At 41.8% G+C, this 26,773-nt stretch overlaps 1 protein-coding gene across 1 annotated transcript in view; it reads right to left on the reverse strand.

Annotated features, from left to right (window-relative positions):
- The window catches only part of EGFLAM (EGF like, fibronectin type III and laminin G domains), an 80,328-nt gene extending 66,512 nt beyond the window's left edge, over positions 1-13,816 (reverse strand). The window contains exon 1 of the mRNA XM_062599653.1: positions 13,675-13,816. Coding sequence (XP_062455637.1) covers positions 13,675-13,774 — 100 coding nt within the window. The 5' untranslated portion in view covers positions 13,775-13,816. The remainder of the gene's footprint in view (positions 1-13,674) is intronic.
- Positions 13,817-26,773: the final 12,957 nt, after the last annotated feature.

A 26,773-nucleotide genomic window follows, 5' to 3' on the forward strand; every position in this document is an offset into this window, starting at 1 on the left:
AAGCTGGTCTGCCTAACACAAGTACATAAACTGTACTTGCATTTAGACACTTGGTGAAATTCTTCTCCTAATATAAGTGCCTTACTGCCCTCGCTAATGGAAAGAGGTAAGTGGAGATGCCTTTAAAAAAAAGGCTCCACAGAAGCACTCTGGCTGCATAACTTCAGGTGTGTTCAGTCAAAATCCAAGTGTTCATGCCCTGAAAAGACTCGCACTTAAACTGCCACAGTCCCAGTGCTGGGGCCTGCCTTCCCGAACTCATCACGTCTATCTGCAGCATATTAGCACGGCAAAGTGAAAATGGTAGTCGCATCTTTATTCCCTGAGAATTGGCTACACTGAGGCTAATCTCTCCGCGCTCAAGCCTACAGGCTATTTCTGCTGTGAATTTTCCCCATATGCTTGCTTCCTGTTTTCCAAGAAATAGCACTTTCTTTTTTCCCCCCGCAAATCCCATTTACTTTTTCACAGCTTCTAGTTCTCAGTCCACGAGCGCAGCGCGAGGCTCTGCAATCTCCTCCGCTCCTCCTCGGAGCTGGGCGCTGCGCTCGGGGTCGGCTCTGCGGCGGCCTGCGGGAAACCTGGACTCAGGCTGCTGCAGACGTGCCTGGGCGTTCAGCATCTCATCTGCTATTTCACCAGTTTTCAAACAACTTTAAAAAGTCACTGGAAGGTTTAACATATGCATTAAAAAGTAGCTGAAAAGGAGCAATAATGTGTTAGCATGTCTATGCAACAGACAGTGAGAAATAGCACGTTAATAACAGGAGGACAGGCTGGATAAAAATTAGCATGCCAACCGTACACCCCAGTGCGCCAGCGGCATCCCCTCCCACCTTGCCTCCCTCGGTGATTTTCTGCATTGGAATTCCAGCTGCAATGAGGTAAAAGCAACTTTGCTAAAGGGCAGCAGCTAGCAAATAACAGGGACTTTGCAAGCTGGTACCACAGAGGGTTTGCTACCTCTGCCTCCATGAACACAGATCGTGAAAGCTGCAGGTGGAACCCTGGACGCAGGAAAACCTGCGTCGTTTCAGGGTGTAGCTTTATACTGCCACGGGGCAGCAGTAACTGCTCACTGCTACCGAAGGGGAAAGGTCTCCTACCCTCCCTGCCCTGCCACCTCCCCGCTTCCCCCACCCCTTCCCTCCACACATGCTCCTCCACCTTCCTACCCCGACTCACCGGACTTCTCCCTCCCCTTTCGCACTGGCTCAGATGTTCAGCTGATCTCATGGTAAGAGAATTCAACTCACTAACCCCAGGGGAAAAAAAATCCCTTTTCTCTTGTGGGTTAAGTATCTGCGGCTGTAAGGAGCTGAACAAGCTCCAGAGCAAGAGCAAGGCAAGCGACAGGACAACACGGACAGGATTTCGGAGAGGGAAGATGGGACAGGGCGCTTTTCCAAGATGGTATTTTGCTTCAAGCCACAACACGAGTGCCTTAATCCTTCATGTTACAGGCAGCAAACCTTTCCACGCGCAACCACTACTCACCATTAAGTACATGCAGAACTTAGTAATATGCTTTAGCAAGACCATTTCATTAGTCCTAAAGCTTAAGAATAAAGTAAGCGCCTAAATCGAGCAGCTTTCTTCTCCTCCATTTTTTTTCCTTTTATATCTTATTACAAGACTCTCATAGTATCTGTCATGATGGCAAAGTAACACACACATCACTGACACAGCTAATACCCTACGAGCTTTTGAGTAATGCTGAAGAGCTTTCTTCACATGTACAGCATGTGTAGTATGAAAAATTCTGCATTAAGACACACAACACTCATACTGCTATAAAAAGAAATCTAAAACCATTAACAAAGCTGACCACCCTGTGCTTAAAGTTCATAACAGTCTTAAGCATTGTTGGTGAAAATGAACTGTATTAATTAGGTTACTACTGATCTGAAATGAAATGAAAAAAATAAGGATAAAAGTCAGCATTCTACATCTTCTAAGTGTCGATAACACAAGTAAAACATACAGGATAATCATAAATCAAATATTCTGTATTTACTATCACAAAAATACAGCTTTATTTTATGTATGTTTATATATAGACAAACATACATATATAAAATCTTCATTTTATTTTATCTATAGGTGTATAGCTAAATATCTATAGATATATCTATAGCTATATAGGTACAGATACAATATATCTATAGGTATATTTTCTTATATCTACATATATACATATGCACACATATATAAAAATCCAGTAAATAATAAAATCCATATATCTACAAAAATGCCAAGTAAGTAACTTGCAAACTCCTTTTCCTATCCGTCAATATCACTTGAAGATATATTTTTCCAGAGTTAGCTATCCAAAGTTTAATATCATCAGTGAGAAGCATGGCTAAATTATTCATTCTACTTGAAAAATGTTTGTCTTGATGTCTCTTAATCTCTTTGCTCTAACTATGACAATTTTTTTTCTCTCAATGTTCTTCTGATACAAAACACTAAATTAAATTCTTGCAGAAACATTTAACTTGGTATAAGAAATAAAATTCAGGTGCATCTTTTAGAAAACTGGTAATGTATCAGATAAAAAAATCCCTACAATCGTACATATTTTATCTACACACACATTCAAGTATGTGTGTGTGTGTGTGCACACACGCACAGACACAAAGATTAAAGTATAAAGAGGACAGAGCTGACCATGTGACAAGCAACAAATGTGCAGGCTGACGACAGGACACACAGCATCTTGGCTTCTCACAATCCCTCCAAGTCCTGACTGATTATTTTCAAGCTCATTACTGATGGACAGTAATGATCTGGCCATGCACTGGAAAGTATAACAAAACAGAGTTTTGTCCGTCCAGGTTGGTTAGACCAGAGGTTTAGCCACAGGCCCCATCAACAGTTTCACCACCTCGAAGGCTGTGTGATGTCCCACAGAACATCTTCGTACTGTGGGACTGACTGCAGTCTGACTACTGACTACAACTAAAAGCAAATGTCTGCTTTCTTTGTACAAAGCAGAGCAGAGTTACAATCGTACAGCTGCTGTTTTCCATTGACGACAGCACGGAGAGCAGCATGAAGGAGGCTAAAGGTAAGTGCTGAAACGTCCATTTTTGAGAGAGACTTTTGACACTTCACAAAGTCACATAATGGTTGAGGTTGGAGGGACCTCTGGGGATTGTCTAGCCCAATCTCTCTGCTCAGAGCACGATCAACTACAGCAGGCTGTCCAGGACCATATACAGCCAGCTTTGGAACGTCTCCAAAGATGTAGACTCCACAACCTCTCTGAGTGACCTATTCCAGTGTTTGACCACTCTCACAGTAAAGACGTTTCTACCACTGTTTAAATCGAATTTCCTGTAATTCAGGCTGTGGTCATTGCCTCTTGTCCTGTCACTGGACACCACCGAGAACAATCTGAGCCTATCTCCTTTAGTCCCCATTATCAGGTATTTATACACACTGATAAGACCCCTCCTGAGCCTTCTCTTCTCCAGGCTGAGCAGTCCCAGCTCTCTCAGTCTCTCCTTATGTATCAGATGCTTCAATCCCTTAATCATCTTCATGGCTGTTCACTGACTCCCTTCAGTCAGTCCACATCTTTCTTGTACTGGGGAGCCCAGCACTGGATCCAGCACTCATGTGGCCTCACCAGGGCTGAGTAGACAGGAAGAATCACCTCCTTCGACCTGCTGGCAATGCTCTTCCTAATGCAGTCCAGGATGCCATTGGCCTTCTTTGCTGCAAGGGCACACCGCTGGCATGTTCAACTTGTCCACCTGGAGCTCCAGGTCCTTCTCTGCAAAGATGCTTTCCAGCAGGTCAGCCTCCAGCCTGTACTAGTACATGGGGTTATTCCTCCCCAGGTGCAGGGCTTTACATTTCCCTTTGCTGAACTTTACAAGGTTCCTCTTCACTCTTTTCGCCAACCTGTCAAAGTCCCTCTGAATGGAAGCAGAGCCATCCGGTGTATCTGTGACTCCTTCCAATTTTGTATCATCTGCAAACTTCTGAGGGTGCACTCTGCCCCACTGTCCAGGTCATTAATGAAGACATTATGCAACATTGGCCCCAGTATCTATCCTTGGAGTACATCGTTAGTGGCTGACCTCCAGGCAGTGGTAAGTGGCTGGTCTTTGTGCTGCTGATCTGCCACTGAGGGCTGGGGTGCACCCCCTCCTGCCCTGTTTCATTAGTTTCAAGTTCTCCCCTCTCTACATCTCCGGGCACCCTTTGCTTTCCAATCCAGTCTAACTCTTCTTTGCTTGGCTGTGGGTTGTCATCTCTCTCCTTCATCATTCCTAGTTTAAAGCTCTCCTCATCAGGTGTGGCCAGCCTGTGGGCAAAGATGCTTTTGCCACACTTTGTAAGGCAGATTCCATCTTTATTAGCAGTCCTCAAACCTCAAAGATGCTCTTGTGGTGATAAAAGCGAAAATGCTGTTAAATGTTAGCTATGCAACAAGTTGTTTACCCACAGGATCCTCCTCAAGTCTGCCTGTCACTGGCAGGATCTGGGAGAAAACCACCTGGGTCCCTCTGCCCTTGACTCTCACACCCTCCGCCATGTAGTCACACTTGATACATTCAAGGTCTCCCCTGGCAATAGCATTGCTGCCCATGTGGAAGAGACCCAGGGGATAACAGAGCTCAAGGGCCAGACAAGCCTCAGCATTATCTCCAAAACATACCAGGTCCAAGCCCCCAGCAAACATCAAACCTCCCTAGACAGCGGGTCAGGTCAGCAGAAGGGGTGCCCTGCAGCGTGGAGTCACCCGTTACTATCATTCACCGCTTGCGCTCCTGGTGCTGCCATGTGGCTCAAGCTCAGCCACCTTGGGCACTTTGCTGGATGGCATTTCCAGCCCTTCACCTGCTACCAGGGCACTGAACCTTGGCATATCCTTTTTTGATGGACAACTACAGACAACATTGTGTGTCCTGTTTTTAAAATATGAAACCAGGTCTCTTCGAGCTGGGTACTTCAAAAATGAGGAAGAAAACCTTAACTTTGAAAATATGGGCATGAGATTGCTCCTGTGTTTTCAAAAATCCTGCCAATGTTCTGAGAGAAGACTAGAAAAAATCTTGAGATTCACACTGGAACTAGAAATTTAAATTTTGGTGTTTCTATAAGAATGAAATCTAACAAGCTAGTAACTTTTGTTTTTAAACCCATGCCAAAACTTTCGTGGATTGGTAGCAAGTTTTATTCAGATGCTACTGTCCAATAATCTTACACTGACTGCAGAAATTAGCACAAATGCAACTGTGATTTTATTAAAGGCTACTGAAGGCCAAGTCAGGGAGGAAATCTAGAAACTTCTCAAGCAGCAGGAAATTCTCCTCAGACTCAATTCCTCCCTAAGAAACAGGACAACTTCAGTATCTTCTGCGGTCAGTAAGTCTCTCCATACATTAACAGCATTAATAGAAAGAAAGAGACGTGTTTTTTAAATCTGAGTCACTTTGCTAATCTAGGACGTGTATCTGAGAGGACAGTAACATGCAGTGGGAGGTGAAAGCAGGGAAAATGACTGTGAGGGATGGGGGATCCTCTGAAACACTGCTGCCAGAGAATCTTGACACGTAAATATATCTCAGTATAAGTAGAGACCAATTTCATGAGGGAACAGCAAGTAGCTTGGGCACAGTACTTGTCCACAAAACCACAGCCGACACTCCCAGATCTTCTCATAGTGTTCCCTGCTCCACAGGTACATCACTTCTGCAGCTCGCAGAGTCCACCTTACCAGTACAAGCCATGCCCTTCCCTCAGCCTCTTCAGGGGGGCTTCTCCTAGCCTCATCCATTTCAAAGCCTTTCTTTTCCTATTTCTGCACATTTTAGGTGGTGGCTCACGTTTTATCCTGCAGTGACTTTTCCTAATATTCTACAGATTCCTTCTTTCATCCTCATTATAATCACTGACTCTTCTACTGCACAAATGAAAGGGCTTGAGTGGCACCATCTCAGAGTACTAAGTTAAATTCATTAGCACATATATAGAGAAAGTTGCAATTGTTGACCATACAGTCAGCTATGACTACAACATGGAAACTACAGTTCACCCTAATATAGTGCTGACATTGCTACCGTTCAGTTAAGATGAAAGCAGTAGCAATCTGCATGGAACACGAAGGCAAAAGTGTCTGCAGAAGTTAGTCTCTCTGTACATGTCTGGAATACCAGCTGCAATTCCACCACCTCTGTAAATAGTTATCTTAATAAAATGCTTGTTTATTTTTAGAAATTTGTTGTCCTCTCCTGTGATTATCTAGAAAGGAGGATATGAAACAGAGCTAACATTTCTGCTCCAAGTAACAAATTCTGGCTTCTGCTATCTCTAATTAAATCACAAAAGTTTTGATCCTTGACATTTATTTTCAATCATTTGCAGTTTGATGGGTTTCATTCACTCGTTGCTTTGTAAAATGATCTTCTAGTTGAAACGTCTCATACAAGCAAGAATTTGACTGAAATTATCTACAAGGTTTTCCCTTAGAGGGTTTTTAGAAGACTTTTGAGCTCAGCAACTCAAAGCCAGCTATGGTTTAAAACTCTGTATGTGGAATAACGCCAGCGACACATCAGAAGAATTGGAATGATTTCTGTATTTGAAAGCATCACACTGAACATTCACAACATGCTCCTTCCCCTAATTTTAGAAAGACAATTCAAATTGCAAGTTCCAAGTGTGCACAGGTGTTGATGTTTGACTCTACCATCATTTTCACAGGTGCCAGCAATTTTTAATGACTGTAAAAATCGAGAGAGTTGTGAAGGATAATTTGGCTTGAGATTCTTCCAACCTTAGAGATCTTTCCATGTGAGATACACCAGCTGAGAATACAGACATCTTCTGAGAATACAGACATCGGGAAACCCAGAGCTGCTCGGTGTCTCCTTGTCAGAACAGCTGTTCTGAATTTGACTGTCATCCATGCTACTATTTAAAAAATGTTTATGAACTATAAGGTAAATTGAAAAATACCCGACCACTATTTGGTATGTGAATCACAGAATGCCAAGTGCAGAGTATGTTAGCACCTGGACATAGTTAATCTCTCCTAGGTTTAAAAGTCAGCCAGGATAATTTCTAGTAATGCTTGATGAAAGATCTTTTTAAGAAAATAAAGCCTGCATCTTCTGACTTACTACATGGTCAGGGAATCGCTAACAGAGGTGGTTTCTCACACGGCCCCACGGCTAGCCTGTTCCTGCTGGATAAGAGGTTCCCTGGGTCAATACTATGTGCTTTTGATGCTGAAATCCTGGCTAGCTTGCTTCACGAGTAGCCCTTACACACTGGTATACGTATGTATACACTGAGCTCGGTTGAAGAATCCAAGCAATCTTGGTGTATTCTGCACTACGCACTTCTCGCCCAGCGAGTTTCATGGATCATCACTCACTGCATCATTAGCTGGCTTTGATTTAGGGAACTGGTTGAGATGGAGCTTTCGCCTCTAAGCCTCCAATTTTCAGTGGCTTATGCCTTTCTGAAGCAGTTACTTTCTAAGATGAATTTTACTGCCCTTTTCTCAACTCGGTGGTAAATGTTTTCTGAAAAGTCTGAAAAAATAATGTTTACCTTTTGCTGTAGTTTGAATGTTTGCATTGAGGAATTGGGGGGGTTGTTTTATACAAAGTAACTAAATTGTTCTTCACATGTAAGCATCATTACTAAAAGTAAAAAATAAAAGGAAATCATATCATGCATGTTTTTATCCAGAACTATTTGCTTTCAACAGGAATTAATTCTGAAGGACAGATTCCAGTTCATCTTTTTGATGGATCACATGTTTGCACAGACAAAAATTAAGAAACTTCATTCAAGATTACGTAGTTAACATAGTCTCCTTCATACCTATGCTTTGAAAAGTCCTTAACTACCTGATCACAGACCACGGTTATACACTTGCTAACAAATATGGCACTGAACTGTACACTCTTTAAAATTTAAATAGTGCTTCTTTCTATCAGAAAAGCTGTATTATCTACTAATACAAAAATGTAGTAATCAAATCTGCAAACACTGGTTCATAGTAATTTACTCAGATTACTAGCATCTTTGATATATTTTAATTACATTTTTTATATGAGGAAAACTTTCTATTAGCCATTTATGCTAGTGTTTCACTTAATGTGTGGTATAAAAAATGTGGAAAGGGTGTATTGATCTGTTTTGATGCCCCACATTGACATTGAAGCAGCACTGTTAGTTGCCTTTTTTTCTTGTTTTTTTTTTTTTTTTTTTTTTTAAGACCACAAAAAAGGGATACATGCAGAACCAGCCATAAGATTCAGCCCTAAAAGAAGTTTAATCTGAGGAATGGGAAACTCCCAAGTATACTCTCACCTAACTGATGAGTTTGTGGGGCACTGAAGAGACCTCTAATGAAATTCCCTATTTTAAGACAAAGGTGTATTCTCCTGTTCTTCGGGACGCCTTTTGGGTGACTGATGTCCTTGTCATTAAGTTTAACTTTAAAAATGTGAATCTGCATGTTGGGTCTGTTCACTCCTAACGACATACGCACACCAGCACGTGCCCTGGCTAGTCCAGTGTCACGGCATCTTCTAGAGAATAGGAGTGTTTTGGTTTTTGCTTTTTTCCCCGCAAGGCACACTGGAAGATACAGAGACATTCTTCCAGGTAACATTACTAAGGTAACGACTGAAATTGGGGTACAGCTTTGTTGAGCACTATATAAAAGTCCTCTTGCAATCTAACGTGGCACATTTGGAAAAGTGCAAAACCCCTCTAACCTCATTTTAAAGATGGAAAGCCTGGCCTGGGAAGGACTGGCAAACCCTCAAAGAGCAAGTCTATGGTGGCCTCCAGTGCCTTGACTCCAAAACCACTGCTCCTCTCCAAAGCACCGCTGGGAATTGCAACCTCTGCTATTAGTATAATTTTACCAATATTTCAAATTTAGTTGGCTAATTTTACTCCTCTGAAGAGTGGTGGAAGTTCCGAAGACAATTTGCATTTGAAAATGCCCTTTAAGCTCCGGCAAAATATACAATCTTATACATCTAAAAATGACATGTTTTATAGAGCGGTTTTGTAGAGGGCATTCACAAAATGGTGCCCAAGAAAAGTATTTACTGAAAGCTTTTCATTTACAGAGGAAGATGGTGACTTCAGGATAGGAAGAGCAGGAGGAAACATTTTGATGCAAATAAGACTAAATAAAAACAAAAAACATACTTTGAAATGAGTAATTAACAGCAATATACTAAGTAATGTGCTAAAATACAGTAATCCAATGAATTCTTAGCCATAATGGCATCTTCTACCCTAGCGGGAACGGGGACAATGTTCATAGCGCCCAGAGAAACACATCCAGGCAAGGTGGTGATCAGATTGATAGATGTCAGCAGTGATAGTACCAGAATATGGGCTCAACAGTTACAACTACTACAATTACAAATCCAGTCAAAACAAAAACATCACACGGTGTTGTGACACATGTGACACCCAAATGTGATAAACAACAACAAACACATATATTATTAGTGTTTGTTTAATTTTATCGGTGTTCAAGACACACACATTTTGGTCTATCTCTGAAACAATAAACAAATGACACTAATGTTCCCCAAAGTAAATAATTCACATCTTTTTTATTAGGTTTAGCTCACAGATATCCACCTTCAGTGCCAGTTTTGCAGCCCCTGCATTCAGGCTTGGACTCATTTCTTTTCTTACAGACATTTCAAATTCAGTCGAAGATCAACTATATCCTTGCATGCAATAAATTCATGAAGAATTTATTGTAACAATGGATTATAACTCATTCTATTGCTGTTCCCAAAAAATCGTAATATTTAAAAAACTAAAACAAACCCCTTTTTCCCAAAGACAGCAACATTTTCCATGTCTTTAGACATGATTTTCAAGGTAGCTTGACCTATTTTGATATCTAAACAGGGCTAGATTTCCCAACATGTTCCATATCCAGCAGCTCTTATTATAGCCAGATTTTTCTAAAGAATTCAACTTTCCCAGTGCCAAGTTCTTTGGAAAAAAAAAAAGTAATTTAGTGTACTGCTGACCTGGAGGCTGGGTTCTTTTGCAAACCTGGCCCTGATACCGAGTGCTACACTCTTGTAAAGGTCTGTCGCAGGCTTTCATGGGCCTAATTCTTCCAGTACTAACATTTACAAAGTCAGTGACTTCTACCATTGTGGACATCTGGAAGACTGATTAAAACTGAGAAATTCAATTCATTTTTTTATTTATATTAATTGGCAATCATAAAAAATTTGATCCCAAAACATCACATGTGAATATCTTATTTTCTCTATGCAGACCAACTTGATCGGTTCAGTATTTGCAGGTCTTTGGATTTCTGCTTTACTCTCTGCTACAAAAAAGTAACAATGTAAAATAGTGCACAAATTCATGCCGTGAACATTCATGGAGAATCAGGTTAGTGGTCAGCTTGCTCTGTAATTCTCTAAAATCATAGAACCATTAAAATTCAACACAATTATATTTGTATTAGCAGTAGTATGACCTACAGAAAGCAAGGTTTAGGCTTTCTAGCAATCAGTTGACTGAAATGTGAAACAGAAGTGGCAAAAATCTGTGGCTTTGCAGATGGCAAAAGTAAGAAAACCATTTGAAAGAAGCACAAGTGCCAACTTCTTCTGGGAGTGAAAGATTTAGAGAATCCCCGACTAATCTGTTCTCAACTATGGTATTCACCACACAGTGCCTAAAGATTTGTTTTAAGCCCTTCCCAAAGTGTCTGTCATCCCATTTCCTTGTCTCCAGTAAGTGTATCATGTAACTGTAAATAAATGTTCAAATGAGTTTAGCAGTCATCAGGATGTTTTGAATTTGAGCATGGCAGTTTTTTTTCCTGAAGTTTAGTTTAGCAAGCTGTATTTATGGTGATTTTACTATCTATTTTAACTTCACAAACAGATTTCTTATTCCACTGCTTTATTGGGATGACAAAATTGATCTTTGTAAGCTGAGCCCAGAATGAAGAAACTTGGAAAAGCGGAGGTGCATTTGACTACCTTTTTTCCTTTGACCCACGAGACTTCCTAGTGAGCTCCTATTATTAGAGACAAAGCAGTTTTAGCGCTTTTTCTCTCGATGTGATCCTTCGCTTGCACCTCAGATACAACTCCTGTACAATCCCCACCTTTTATTGCTATTAAATGGAGATAGTGCAAAAACTCTACACCTTTCACTGTCTTACCTCTTCTCACCTGCTACTTTTCGACGTGTGAGTAAATGATAATTACCTTCCATTCGTAACTGCCCAGCGCAGGATAAGCTGGGGGAATGAGGTAGAGACGTGTGCTACCCAGCACTGTACCTGTTCTCAGCATTGTGAAAATGACATTTCACAACACATCTCAGCCGCAGGATTCCTGGAAACCCCCAATTCCAATAGCCTTTGGCGGCATGTAGGTGGGAGCTAAATTACACACTGCTGCACACAAACTCTCTTGGGGATTTCCTTCTCCAAATCTAGCTACAAGTGGATTTTCAAATGTCTGCACAGATTTTGTTAAAAATGTTCCCACATTAAATGGACTTTTCATACCACAAAAGAAAAAGAAAACGAATGACTGAGTCAGTAAACCTGAAAGAAGTTAAAAAAAAAAAAAAAAAACAGGAAATGTACAGCTAACAAAAGTAATGTATATACTATGTTAGCATATTAATTAATTTTCTCCACAGTATTACAGGTCATTTGTTTCCAAGCTAAACTATTTTAATTTCAAACATAGGAATATACAGTTCTGCTGTGATAAGCATAAACAAGTAGACCAACATGTTACCAGAATCTTTTAAAATACGTAAACATTCCTATCTGCAAAGTTGTTTATCCGGTATTTTAATGCAAGCTACTAATGATCTCATTCACAACTACTGTCTGTCTAATTTCCTCATGTACTTAATGGTAGCTATTATGATAACCAAGGATCATGGGACTAGATCCCTAAGAGGCAAGGTCAGACCAGTAAAATTAGCCATCTGTCCAATAAGGGCTTTAAGCTCAGGTTGTATTTAAGTATTAAGTTTCCAACTGTACAGACATATTTTTTTTCCCTCGCAAGAACAAGACGATGTACAATACCGATTCTAAAAAGCCACAACACAAACATTTTAACAATGTTGTATACATACCAAAAGGGTCTGATCCTACAAACATTTTGTTAACTGAGGAAAAATTTACTAAATTTGTTTCCAGTTTATCTGATTCACACTGATCCATGGGAAGTCAGTGATGAAAATCAGTGCTGGCCTTAATGATTTCAAGATACGGCTGAGCGTTTGGGACTGTCTCAGCATCAGTATTTTCTGATTATAATTTTAAAAGTATGCAAAATTTCAAACCTCATCATATACTATATCCTATATCTCTGTTTCATACCATGCAGACTAAAAGGGCTGTAAAAGCTGCCTGGAGTCCACACCGTTAACATCTGACCACTAAGGACCATATATCACCTTGATCAACATGCAAAAATCCTACTGACACCACTGGGAATTCTACTGTGGATCAAAGGTAACATTTAGCCAGAGGAAATGCAGAGGAACAAAATCCTGAAGTATCCTATGTCATGCTTTGTATAGAGTAACTGTACATTTTTTTTCATGAATACCTCCCTAACAATTTTCTTTCACAGATGCTCTACTCTATCTTACCTAATTCACTACCATACAAATAAATGTCATAGCTAAAGAGCAGTCCTGCAGTCTTTAGCCAGGAAACCTCTGGCTGACAGAGCTGTTCAGCTGACTCTTAGCTTGGCTCAGGCAACACCATAAATTAGGGGCTACAGGCCAGTCCTGGGGAAAATGATAAAATTTTTGACAATTACTTCCGCAGCAGCAGGAGCTACATCTTGATTTGGAATTTGAATGACTTGGTCAGAATTAGAAGGAAAATGTCAGAGAAAATGGACCTCATACCGATTCTGCAACTTCACTGTTTTCGACAGCATATTCTCTAAATAAAAATGAACATAAACAAAACCAACGACAACATCAAAATAAAGCTGGCCTTTTCGAGGGGAAGGAGAGGATGCTGTGTGCACACACAGACCTGATCCAAACTCAGGAAGGAAACAACATTGAAAATATAAAGCCAATTACTTCAAAGCAAAGTTAATCACTTACATGCTTCAGACTGCGAATAATGCACTGCCCACCGCATGGGAAATACGGCACGAGCCCCTTTCTGGCACGGCCAGCGTTTACCAAAAGTAGCCAGGCTCGAGTTAAAAAATAGTACTGAAAGAGGGCGGGTGCGCGCCCACCCCGCGCGGGCGGGGAAGCGCCGCAGGGCGCTGGCGGCGCGGCCGCCCGGGCCCCCGCGCAGCCCCGGCGCGCCCCGACCGCGGAGCCTTCCGACGGCAGCGGCGCGGGCCGAGAAGACCCGCGGCCGCGGGAGACGCCGGCGGCGGCGGCGCTGCCCCCGCGCTGACAGCTCTGCCGTCCGGCCGCGCTCCGCTCCGCTCCGCTCCTCCCGGGAGCGCCCGTTTTAAAGGGCAGCTAAACTTTACCAGGCGTCGGGGGCGAGCGCGGCGCTCCCGCAGCGTCTCGCCCAACCAGCCCGCGCAAACACCGCCCGGGCGGCTCCTGCCCCCGGCTTCCTCCGGGCCGGGCCGGGCCGGGCCGGGCCGGGCCGGGGGCTCCGCCGCCGCGCCCTACCTTGCCTGCGCGGGAGGCTCCTCCGCGGGGCGGCCGCGCAGCCGATGCACGAAGCCAGGAGCAGCAGGACGAGGCGGCGGCAGCGGCGCGGCGCCTCCATGGGCGCCGGCTTCCCCCCGCCGCCGCCGGCGTGGGGGCGACTCGGGGGCGGCAGCGGAGCGGGGCCCGGCGCTGCGCGGGGCGAGTGGCGGCGCGGCCGCCGCGCGTCGCCTCTGCGCGGCAGCCGGGCGCGGAGCGGGGCTGGAGGCTGGAGCCGGCGCGGAGCGGAGCGTCCGCGCTTTTACGCGCGCGGGGACGGCACAGGCGGGAGGGGGCTGGCGCCGGCCCTTTGATGGGATTACGGCCGCCGTGGGGCGGGCGGGGGGCACGGCGCCTCCCCCCGGCCCCGCCGCCCTCGGGGCGGCCCCTGCCGCGCGACCCCGGCCCCCGCGGCGGCCGCTGCCTCGGTGCCCCGGGGCGGGGGGCTCCGCGGACCCTCCCCCGGCTCCGGTGCTCTCGGCCCCTGTGCCGCCCTCGCCGCCGCGCCCCGGCCGAGCCCGGTCCTCTGCCCGCTCAGCCGGCCTCGGCCCTCCGCCCGCTCAGCCGGCCTCGGCCCTCCCCTGTCCCTCGGGACTCCCCGCTTGGCAGCCTCCTCTTCCCAGAGGGAATTGGGTTAATGGCTTTTTCCTTTTTTTTCCTTTTTTTTCCCCCTCCCTGGTGTCCCTGAGAGAGACCTGGCTGGCTCAAGTGGTAGCCAAGTCCTGGAGTAAAGCTAGGAAGAGGATTCAGTGTGGAAGTTGTTGCTGAGTTAAGAAGATAAATTAAGTTTAATCCCCCCAGATGGAGGCTGAGACCTATCCAGCCACTCAGACTAATATAGAAACCCCTGCAGAGATTAGAGGGGATGGGAAAGGGAGGGGGAGGAAGGCAAGGGGAAGTAATGGAGTTCAAGGATTCTAGGAAGAAAGGAAGAGAAGACCAAGAAGGACTCCAAAGCATCCCTTTAAGTAACATTTGTAGAACAAAAGCCCAAATCTTTTGAGTGCAGTATCCATTTTTTTAATTATTATTATTATTTTAATTATCAGACAGAGGGAGATGCAAGAAACTTTGCATTAGGCAGATGTGGGATTATCTACCCTCTACTTTAGGTCTCATCCTAATCTGTGTTAGTTAGAGATCAGTATAAACCCTGAAACATCAGGGTTGTTTTGCCTTGAGGGTTTGTGGGGGGCTTTGTTTTGGAAAAGACCTTCATTTGCTTGTTTTGTTGTTCACTTTGGTAACTTTGAGCATTTCTGATGTCCATATAAATTATATAGGTTCCTACAGTCCCCTTTTGAATTTTAAATTCTTAACTAATTAAATTCTTAACACTGATACCATGTTCAATGAGTCCCATGGAGTAATTTTGTGATATGTGGAGAAAACTAGGAGCTCACAAGAAAAGCTGTCTTTCAGCCCACGGTGGGAACAACACTGAGACAGAAAAATAAGGAAAGCTACCCCTTTGGGGTACAAGCGAAGACAAGGAAATGATGATTAAGCCCTTTAGGACAAAAGATCAGAGGAATGGAGTTGGCGCCTATATCCCGTTAAAACACTCTAAGAACCTTGGGAAGAAGTTAGAGGGGGGAAATCAAAGTCCTCACATGAGAGAGTAGAGAGGATAGATAGCACTTGAGTCCCTCAGGGGCAAGGCAAGAGGATCAAACCTGGTCCCTTTGGAGAGGGCAGAGTGTTAGTTTCCAAGTGATCCCTGCGGAGAGAGCATCCTCAGGACTCCAGGAATTACAGGAAAGGAGTGTTTCTGTAACCATGTGTCCAATGTCTAACTTTCTCTCCCCACCCTTATCAGCTTGCCTTCAGAGACTGAGGAGGTGCAGTAGATGGAGCAGTGAAGGACCTATGGCAGGAAATCCAGGCTGGGTCAGAGATTTCAGTGCATTGTTTAATTATAGCTCACAAGACAGGACTCTGCATTTGCCCGCAAGTCACATGGGATTGCTGACTAGTTGGTAAAAGATGGCAAAGAGCTCATGGCAAGGGGTGGAAAGAAGCTATGTCTATTTTTTATGTATTGTGCAAGTAATTGTTTGTTATTTGTACAGTGTACTGTCATTCATTACTACTTCTGTTTTTCTTCTTTGTTGATATCCTTTCTTTCTTAACTCCTCTTTCTCTAGTACCTTCTTTCCCTTGACTTGCTTTTTTGGCAGCACTCAATTTGACCAGTACTGTAGTTTGTCTTCTATCTGGCATATACATATTCACCAAAAGTAATCTATGATTAAGCAAGAGCTAGTCATATTGAGATATTGAGTCCACTAAATGGATCACAAAAGTTCATACCTTTGAGTTTCAGGCAGCTGTCAGACGCAGGCAGATGTTGTAATTCTCATGACAATTTTGGAAGATTATCTCTGCAGCCATGCAAACTAGAAATTAGGGAGGAGTGGGATATTCAGTTTTGGGTTCATGGAGAGGTGCTCCACGAAAATCCTAGCAGTGAAGATAATCCACCAGAAATCTACTAATTTCCTCTAAATAACTGCAAGCTTTCAAGTGGCTTCCTCACTGTTAAGGTTTTTGCACTGTGCTCATCAACATAGTTCCTGGCTATCTTCCAGCCAGTGTACTGATTAACATGAATAACACTTGGCACATATTTGTTGTTGCAACTGCTCTCCAGAGGAAGAAGCATTTCTAGTGGAGTATCTAGTTTTAAGATTAAGAGATAAAAATACACATTGCTATTCATTGATCTTAAAGATGGCAAGGTGAGTGAAGCATACCACATACTTGTGATGGTCCTGAGATTTTTGGAGAATTCATTTTCCAGTCTCATACCAGCTTCTGAGATAGATCATCCTCTTTATTATGGAGGATTCCACTGCGCCAGAGGAGTATGGTTGTCAGTAATGACACACCATAGATGTGTACTCAAAAAGTTGCTTTTCCTTGTCCCCACCTGTGACTTCTGTTTTGTTTGGATTTGGCTTTTGTCGATGGCCTGTGAATGGATCCAGCCTCTGAGCCATCTCTGTGACAGTAATATCTTTTGGCTGTGGAGAGCACACAGAACTGCAAATTACTCATCATGTGACTGGTTCACCCAGTGGTTGTAAAGAGTAGGTGGTGAGAACTAAGACACACTCTTTCGGAAGTCCATAAGTGGGGGAGTCTGGTGGTAGGGGGCAATTTTCCATCATTTTCTCGTGGATGTACTCCACCAGGGAAGACTCTCACTAAACTAGCTCATTAATTGGGATACATCCTGCCTATGTTCAGGCCAAATATTCCACCTTTCTCCTCATACCGTAGATATGGGAGGGAATCAGGGTCCAATCCACATAGTTTCCCACTATAGGAAAAAATGGGCTATAACACAGAGCTCAGAGTCTTTCCTTCCTATTTCATCTCTAAGAGAGCAATACGTGGCCCCTTTCTGTACAGTAAAGGAATAGGAATGCAAGGAATGATGTCTTGAGAAGTCAGAAGAAAACACTCGCTCATACCCCAATCCCCTCTACAAGCTCTGTGTCCAGAACAGTTGACTCACTTCAGCTTGGCAACTGTCTCAGTGGTATGCCTGCCACCTGTGGTTTGCAAGTACTAAAATCCACCCCTTTGCTTTGACGAAGCAACAGATAAAAATAGCACGAACGTAAGGCACCAAATGTTCAAAACGGCCATAGCTTCCCTTTCAACTTTTGAAGATCTTGTGTAACATGACTTTGCTTTTTCTGTAAACTTCAACCGTCTGAGTATCAAGTCTCATGAGGCAATCAAGTGTTTTTAGCAGGTATCTAGATCATTCATAATAAAAAAGGATCTCTATGATTATATTTAACATCAGCTTTTACAATAAGTCATGGAGGAAGCTGTTTGTTTGCTGTGAAAGGATCTAAAGCAGGATGTTTACTCAAAAACTATCTGGTAAAAGTGAGGAAGTCTTTGTCTGCAGGCAGTTAAGTGAGCAAACTGTGATTTAGAGAATTTAGAAGTCTGGCCTTGTTTAGCAGGCTTTTCCATTGTGATTCATGGGGAAAAAAAAAAGGCATGTCTGCCTTAGGGATTGTCTACACTTGAAAGATATTTGGGATAAAAGGAGTGTGTGAATTTATAGCATTTTCCAGAGTAACTCCATATGTGGGAAGATTTTGTCCAGAATAAGATTAAAACAAAGTGAAGAAGTCTTTTGAACTAGAAGTATGAACAAAAATGAAGACCTCTGTGATGAAGTGGAGATATTACACCTTTTGCCTACACATAGTTGTTTTTATGGTGGCTGTGTAGGTTCAATTAAGAAAGTTAAGAATAATGTATCTGTACATTTACATAACTAAAAGCTATTGATTTTTCTTTCTTCAACTAAATCCACAAAAATGTGTTGTTCTCTTTCTTTTTTCCTTAATAATCTGCAATTTTTAAAAGATTTATTATGAATATGTTGTATGATATCCATTCGACCATAATCCACTGTAGATTTTTGTCAGGATTTTTTTCATAGATTTCTATAAAAAGAAGTGCATAAACTCCTCAGAGGCTCTAGTAAACATTCAGCATGAACACATAGTCTCTTGGACATTACAGATTATACAGAGATCTTTCAAGATGCAAAGGTTACCCTAAAACAACACACTTCCTGATGTGATGGGCACATCTTCTGCTTATAGGTGAACTAGTCATTTACCTCATAGTTCTTTCCCCTGTTCCTTCCAAACTGAGATAGATCTACCCCTCCTAATTTTCTATCTGTCCTGACTGCAGTTTAAGACATTTGGGTTGGAACCTATCAAATGAAATTTGATGAGGGTATCACAATCCAAACAGAGGGGTGGAGGTTGCAGTGTTTGCCTACAGGTTTGTGTTTAAAATTTTACTTCCTGATCTTTTAAATTAATTTCCTCTTAGTATGCTAAAGTCATTCTACATATTTTGCCATCCTGATATTAATTGCAACATGAGATATTGACTATGAGTTATATCACCATATCTGTGTAATATATAGAATTATATAGATCTGAGAGTCTTTTCTTGAAATCAGTAACTTCAGAAATGTATAGAAAATAGAGGAACCATTACTTTATCCATTTTAAAATACAAACCTGATAAATATAGGTATCACTTAATAACACCAAGCTTTATTTTAGCAAGTCATGTTTAGTAAGCCTACTCATTTTCATAAATGGTACTGTTTGTTAGTTATATAGCAAATAATTTTATAGAGCGTCAGTCACGGATTAGGACGCCAGTACGATAAAAATGCACAAGGTAACTCCCAAAGATCTCCCAGTCTGAGTAAATTGAACCTCAAGATGGGCAGATTCATAAGCACAAGGAGACACTTTATGTGGAATAATGTTAGGAAGATGAGTAGCTCCTTACACTTGTGGTGGATCAGAAAGTTGCTGGGCTGTTCTTTCCATCAGAGCTGCCTGTGGATTTATAGGCTCCAGTTTTTGTAATTTTGTTTTCCTTCTTCTTTTATCTCCTATGGCTAGGTCTTGGTAAGGTGAAAAATGTATTCTCTTGGCTCAGAGAGTTCTTTATACTGTCTATATTCAGCACAAAGAAAGAGAAGCAGAGAGGCCCAAATTCTAAGAATCAGTCACCTAAAAATATATGTATACGGTTAAGCATCTCTTGTCACCTCTGACCATCACACGTGAGATAGATCAATATTTGCCAGTAATATTCCTGATGAATTAATGGAGCAGATTCTTCTCTTCTTGTTGGCAGGTCAGTTCTTGCTAGACTTGGGACCATATGATAAATGCAATGAAAACCAATAGAAGGAAGAAATGAGCTCTTTTACAAGTCTAAGTGTTGCTTTAAATGCTCACAAAATTTGCTTGCATCAAGTATGAAGTATTCTGTATTTGCAAGTCTGGGAGGAGCTGTGGAAATGATGTGTTGCCCAATGTAGCCTTCTCTTCCTTCTTTTCAAAGTCTGATGATGATATATATATATATATATATATATATATATATATATAAAAGAATGATCCACAGTGCCTTAGGCACTTAGCATCATCCTCATATTCATTTTCTTGTTTTGGTCTTTCTGCTGCTCTCAAAAAAATGGCTTCAAAGAGTTACTTTTATTGTTCTTCTATTTAATATAATATGTATGTTCTTCCTGTCCTCTTATCTGTCAGTCTTATAGATTGGTAGCTCCTGCTTATGATATAATCTCCTGGAGGCTTTTCCTCGAGTTTCCTGATCAGGATCTCAGATTGAGGAAAGAGACTGATCACAGAGAACCCATCCAGATTTTGAGGTGAACTCCATGTGTCTTTGGACTTAGATAGCTTGCTTACAGTTACTAATGGGAAGAGGGGATGAATTCTGTAAAAATAAGAAATGGAAAGTGTCAGCATTCATTGCTGTTTTAAATTTTCTGTTAATTTCCATTCCATTTGAAGGAGTACACATACACTAAAGGCAATGCTTTTGTACTGTCTGCTTCCATTCTACGTGCAGAAGGAATGTGATTCTTATTAATCTCTGCTAGGGAAAAGTGAAGACCAAAGGGGATAACACTGAGCCCACATTATTGGTTCCCCCTTGTGTTGATGGCATTCCTAGGAGGGCTGGGAGTGACTGAAACACAAGCAACAGCGAAAAGGCTAAATGTATCCAGCTTCATTTCCTTTACTGATTTGTCAGCCTACTCACTAATACATATTCACTGTACCCCAATGAATAACTCTATTTTCCACTCATGTTCTGAAACTTACCACTCTCCTTATTTGCAGGAAAGAGCTGTAAAGGATGGATTTGCAGAAGGAATGACACTTGTGAGAAGACTATTGAAGGAGCAGAGAACCACAAGATCTTCCAGTTTGCTCAGTCAGTCCCTTCTGCTCCTTCCATAGGGAAATGTAAATGCTGGAGGAAATAGAGAAAGGTTAAAGAAGCTGTATTTTCTTTCTAAATAAGAGAATTAAGGAGGAAACTGCAGAATGAGCACCACATACCTTGTAGGAGCCCAGTCATGTTCTTGCAGTTTCAGTTTTTGATCAGAAGAGCACCCTGGATGTAACATACTGTGTTGCATACCAGCTTCCTCTGGGACTCAATATTAAAACATCCAGCTGTAGAGATCATGTTCTCCACCTGTACAGATAGATGTAAATGACTAGAAGTCTCAACTAATTTCATGCACTGATTCATCTCAGATATTCCTTCTCTGTCTCTTCCTGAGGGTCACTGATAACTATGCTTGCCACAGATTAATTCACTATCTCAGAAATGCAAAGAGTTAATTCCCTCTTTGAGCTTGATAAACCTCTAAGAATCTTTTGAAAAATCATGAAATTTTAAAAAGATCTTTACAAGTAGTTTTTCATGTTTGCCCCAACAGAGTAATAATACTTCTTTAAAAATAGCAGGTAGCAAGATCCGATCAATAGACCATTAAGATGCTGACAGCACTAAGATAGGATTACATGGCAAAGAAACTGTGAAACCTTTAACTTTTTAATTTTCAGACAAGAAAACCCAAGAAAGTTGCACCCTTCATTTTGCAAGCCTATCCTGAAATAAACTTATCCTCTTAGTCTCATCAGAAACCCTCCCCCCCACACACATAAATATGAAACTAGTACATCAGTGAAACACAGTTCATCATAAAATCACAATTCTTATTCTTTGGGCCCAAAGTTTTTTTACACAATTTTCCTTTATTCCACCTGCATAGGGCAATGTCAAAGTTCCAACAAATTCTTGAAGGACAAGTTCATTTGCAGTTATTAAACATGATTGTCTGGAGACAACTGCTGATACAAGAACTGCCTAGACTGTTAACAGATGGAAGCTGGACGAGCTTGTTCTGTTTATTGTTTGGGAAACTCTTTGTTTTCTAAAGAGTACAAGACTAAATAAACCTTTGAGTAGTCATAGAGCAGCAGATTTTATAAACTAGGAAAAGAAACTGCCCAATTTTAATTTATTCACAGGAGATATGCAGTGGATTCATGTTTCAGGTCTCAACTGTTATTTTGGCAGGTGGAAAAACACTACAAGGAAAATGGTATTGCCCTATAATGCAGTTTCAGAATATCAGGGTATCAATTCTGTTCAGTTTAATCAAAAGTTTGATGCTGACTGATGGTTGTGCACCAGACAGCTGTACACATACATAGCATGCGATATCCAGGTTAGTGAATTTAAAAGTATCTCAAGTAATCTATTCACTATGTTGCACTCTGGAATGTTGGTACATCTCAAATCTCTTTGGCTTGATCTTTGAAATACAAAGCCAGAAGTTTCCTAGCACAGTTGCCTGATGCCAAGGATTAGTTTTGATGCTTGCATCTCCATTCAATGTTCCTGTCATGTTGTGGGGTGAATGGGATGTAGCACAGCTGGCTACTCCCCCTCTAGACATCTTAAACTCATTTCCCACAAAATTTAACAGCTCAGTTTCAAAGTTGGCCATCTTGTCCTTAACCTACCTGCTACCTGCTCTTGAGAAACCTGGCATCCCAGGTGCAGGAGTAAAGTCCCTGTTGGAGAGTGGTTTTGGTCTCAACTTACACATGAAATTCCTGGAGAAGAACACCCAATCTCCACCCAGCATCAGCTTGCTGCCCATCCTAGTCCTGCACAATAGACTGCAACTCCACAGAGCACAGCTGAAGAGCTCCTAGATGAGTGGGAATATGCAGAGGGACACTATGAGCCATCATCCCCTTTTCCAGCTCCTCACCATGGATCTGCTCAGATCCATGCCTGAGAGAATGCAGTTTTCTCTGCCTCAGAGAAAGTGGATGGAAAGTTGCATTCAGCTTGTAACTTGAATGTGAGTTCTTCTCTTCTCTTCTCTTCTCTTCTCTTCTCTTCTCTTCTCTTCTCTTCTCTTCTCTTCTCTTCTCTTCTCTTCTCTTCTCTAAATTAGTGTTTGTTATTATTGATCCAATATAAGTATGATATACTTTATTTGTAACCGGAGGCACATAATCTGCAGACCTTAATGTATTACTAGGCTTGATCCTAAGCTGATAAAGTCAATGGAAAGACTCCTAGTGACTTCAGTGGGCTCTACATTTGTCAAGGGGATGTTGAAGTTTTTTAGGCATAGTTTTTAGTGCCTCTCCGCCCGGAGCTATGTGAAGTTTCAACCACTCTTCTCTGATTGCAGCAGAACTCAAGGCAGAAAGGGCAGGTGCTATAGTTGGGAAGCTGCCCTTGCCGTATTCTCATCAGTGCATGTTCGTAGGACTTGATATGCCTAACAACATGAAAATCTTTGGCCTCACCTCTCTGAACACAGCAACTAGCAAAACTGTGTATAACCTTAGTGAGTACAGAAATCTGACATGGATACTGGACAGATCAAAAAGAAGAACCTGTCATTTACTTTCCAATAAAACTTTAAAAAAATCCAAATACCCAAATCTTACCAAGACAAGAGAAAGGGGGGAGAGAGAGAGGGAGGAAGCTATTGACCTCAAACCCTTAGAGACTGGTCTTTTCAGTTCTTCAGGTGCATGTGCTATATAGATTGGTAGGATCTCCTATAGAGTCTGCACAGATGCACAGATCTGCACAGATGATACAACCAAGATGGTAAAGTTAAGGTTGATCTATATCAGCTATAATACTCAAAAATAAAGGAATAAATGGAGAAATAAAGGATTAAATTTCCTTTTTAAATTCCATTTTATAAGAATTGAAAACTTTTCATTTTTGAGAGACTTCCTTACAATATGCTACATCTTTTCAAAACTGTTTTGTTTTACAATGCCTTGTAACTTTATCTTATCATTGGTATTGCTGTATTTTTGTCCAGATTTTTCTTTCAGAAATACACCAGTGTGTGCACTGTGTAGTGCCTGTTCTGCATGTATAAAGAGCATGTCTACTAGAAATGATGTGGATACTTAATCAGCCTCATCAGACATGCTGCTACGTTAGGGCTGATACCCAGAAATCCTAGAAAATGTCTAAAAGTCCTTAAATTTTGCCCAGACAAAATTTCCAGACAGAAAAAAAGAAAAACTAGATGAATGGTAGCCCTAACTGTATCTGATAATAGCCAACTTCACATTTATGTTCTAGTAAGTGATTAGTTCCATCAAAAATCAGATAAACGACCTTCTTTGGAGAAGGAAGCAAATACTGACCTTTACACAGTTTGAAAAATGAAAACACACCAGCATATACCCAGAGTAATCTATCCATGTCTGTCTATATCAGTGGAGCTATTCTGGATTTAAACTACCATTTTTCAGCTCAGAATCAGACTCTAGACAGAGCAGTGGTAAAGGGCATATAAATAACTATAGATTAAGTGGAATGAACTGGGTTATTTTTCTGTATTCTACTTACTAAGGCTCGGTATTATACTGCATTCTTATTTTTTTTTGCAGAAAGATCTCCAGATAAAACAGTCAATCTCATACCATTGGGTGCAGAAAATCCAAATATCTTACCAAGATGAGATACTGAGATATTTACTATATAACTCTCAACTTACGGCTTCGTCTGAACCCGTGCAATCCAAGACAGTTAGCAGTTGTCTTTGTTTTGCAGCCACCTTCCCTGACGTCATCATCACTGCTGCTGAACAGACAGATGGCCAGTAAGGATATAAACCTATGTCTTCTTTACATCAACCACATTATCTTTTGCAGTACATTAGTCCAGATCCTCTGCGGGTTTAAGTCGGGACAGGTCCCTGGAGACTGCATCAGCTTCAGGAAAACATCCCCACCTGCAGGGACTGAGGGTTAGGCCCCAGCGCATTAGTCAGCAGTAGCATGGAGAGCAGAGACAGGCTCGTCACAATAGAAGACTCCAGTGTTGATGTTGCTTGTGTCTTCCTAATCCTCCCTCAAAATCCTCAAGGTTTCTTTTCTCACCTGACCCAGATGAAAGACACTGATGATCAATGTCTTTCTATTAGTTAAAAGTTTTCTAACATTATATTAATGTTACAAACTATTTTGACTTTTTACTTCACACAGAGAGTATATATTTGTGTTTGTTCTCCATTAGGCTATTTTCAGAAAAAAAGGAATTATTTTCAAAAGAAAGAAGTATAGAACAAACTTAAGCTCATAAAACTTGTCAGTTCTTCACAGGATTCCAGATGCACTTTGTTAACAGAGATAATAGATAGAGGCTTGCATCCGTTGTATCACATCTGTGAGACATCACGCTGCTTCTTCGATGAAGCCAATTTAAAATGTATTGAACCCTATTTTGCTGGTGGCATATTCAGGTCCTCTCTTCTCCCAAGCATACTGTTCTGTAGCTTTCTGGGAATCATTTTTCTTTGATTTATTTCTATTCCTGTACCAATCCCAGAGGTAAACCATGTTATTTTCTATTGAGAGAGACACTTGGATCTGTGTAATGCTGTCCTCTCTACATTCAATAAAATTCCAGTTATTCCAGGCTCACTCTTTTAATCTCTCTGCCCAATAAGCAGCTTCACTCTTCCATAGACTGTCAATTACTCGAGATCAGGATTAACCAAATATACTGTGTGTGGCACATGTGGCACATAATTAAGAGCCTAACATCTTCATTTAGAGAGGTATTACATCAGTATTTACTATCAAAAACCAATATTGTAACCTTTCCACTCACTAATAAACTGATGCTGGCTTGATACAGATTTTACCTCTTAAATAAATACTATTTTCTCTGTCCAGCGTGACCAAAAAGATGCAGCAGGAAGAGGGTGTCTCTATAATGCCCTGCCTCCTGTGATATCCCCAGGATGCTCGGCTTTGCACCACCCGTAGATTCAGGCTGTGGTTCACAGCTCCATGCAGCACCACTCACTGAAGGAGAGTCCTGAACCCACACCAGAAAATCCACAGCTTCCATGCAAACACACCTACATGACAGTTAACTCTTCTGCAGTTAGTCCCCAGACTTTGAAGTAGTTGTGGTAGCATGGCCATCTGAACTCAACTGGCAGGACTGTGACCTTTGAGTGCAACAGAACTGATGTCACTGTGGCTGTGACAATCCTTCCAGACATGCTCAGCAGCTGGTTGTAATCACATTCTGTAACTGCTTCACTTGCTATTTGTAAACCCATTGTTTATGAACTCTAGAAAAACAAAAAGCAAATTTTAGTGGGTAAAAAATTGTCTAGTTCTCATCTTATGAACAAGAATGATTTGAAACAAAAAAATGGGAATCCGAGAAATGCCACCATGCACTAGGGGCACAGATTCATGGACTCTCTTTAAACATCTATTAGTACCTATCCTCAAGAAGAGGATCAGAAGGCTGGAAAACTGAGGAAATACACCCAGAAAGTGAGTAGGATAGAAAAGAAAGATGCACATGGATAATCAGAAAAGCAGTTAAAGGGTAGCTGCAGACATCTAGGACTTTTGCCTTTTCAAGAGCAGTCCTCATGAACAAAGAGACTGAAATCATCTCCTCCCCCCTAGCTCCACAAGTGAGCTAAAGGGAAAGGTTATAGGTTTCCCCCTTCCATCGCGGCCTGGTACCCTCCGGTAGGTATTGCCAGTGCTGTCTGTCTCCCTGAGCCCTGCGCTGGAGCCTTGCTCCTAGCTCTGACATAGAAACTACGCACTGCGGTGGCTGCTGCTGCTCCTCCCACACGGTTGGGCAGACACTGGATGTGCTGAGAGCACTTACCCTACCAAACCTTTAACCCTTTGAAATGAAGGAAGTGCCAAGGAAAAAGACACCTATACCAGTAACAGCAGTAGCATTCCTCTCTTTATTCCCAGAAAAGGAAGAACCATGACTTAGACTGGACATAGACTCTTGCCAGTTTTGCCCTGCTTGTAGGATATTGGCTCTATAAGATGTCTCTTACTTCACCTGGAAGAAGATCTCCATTTCAGTCCTTGGAAGTCTACGTAGCCCAGTAAATACTGTTTGATAAAAAACGACGCAATTCTAGTTGGTGGAGATGTGAAATGAATAAATTCTAGTAACTGAATGATATGATCTTCAATGTAAATAGCTAATCCATTAAATAGCAAGAGCCAGCACTTCAAAGCAAGATAAATATGTGCAATTGCCAAAATGGTGCATGCAAATATGCTTAATTAACCATTTGCACGGTAAATGCCTAATCAAAGTAATTGCACACCCAAGAGGAATCACTAGG

Source organism: Rhea pennata, chromosome Z (genome assembly GCF_028389875.1).
Source record: "Rhea pennata isolate bPtePen1 chromosome Z, bPtePen1.pri, whole genome shotgun sequence".
Lineage (NCBI taxonomy): Eukaryota > Metazoa > Chordata > Aves > Rheiformes > Rheidae > Rhea > Rhea pennata.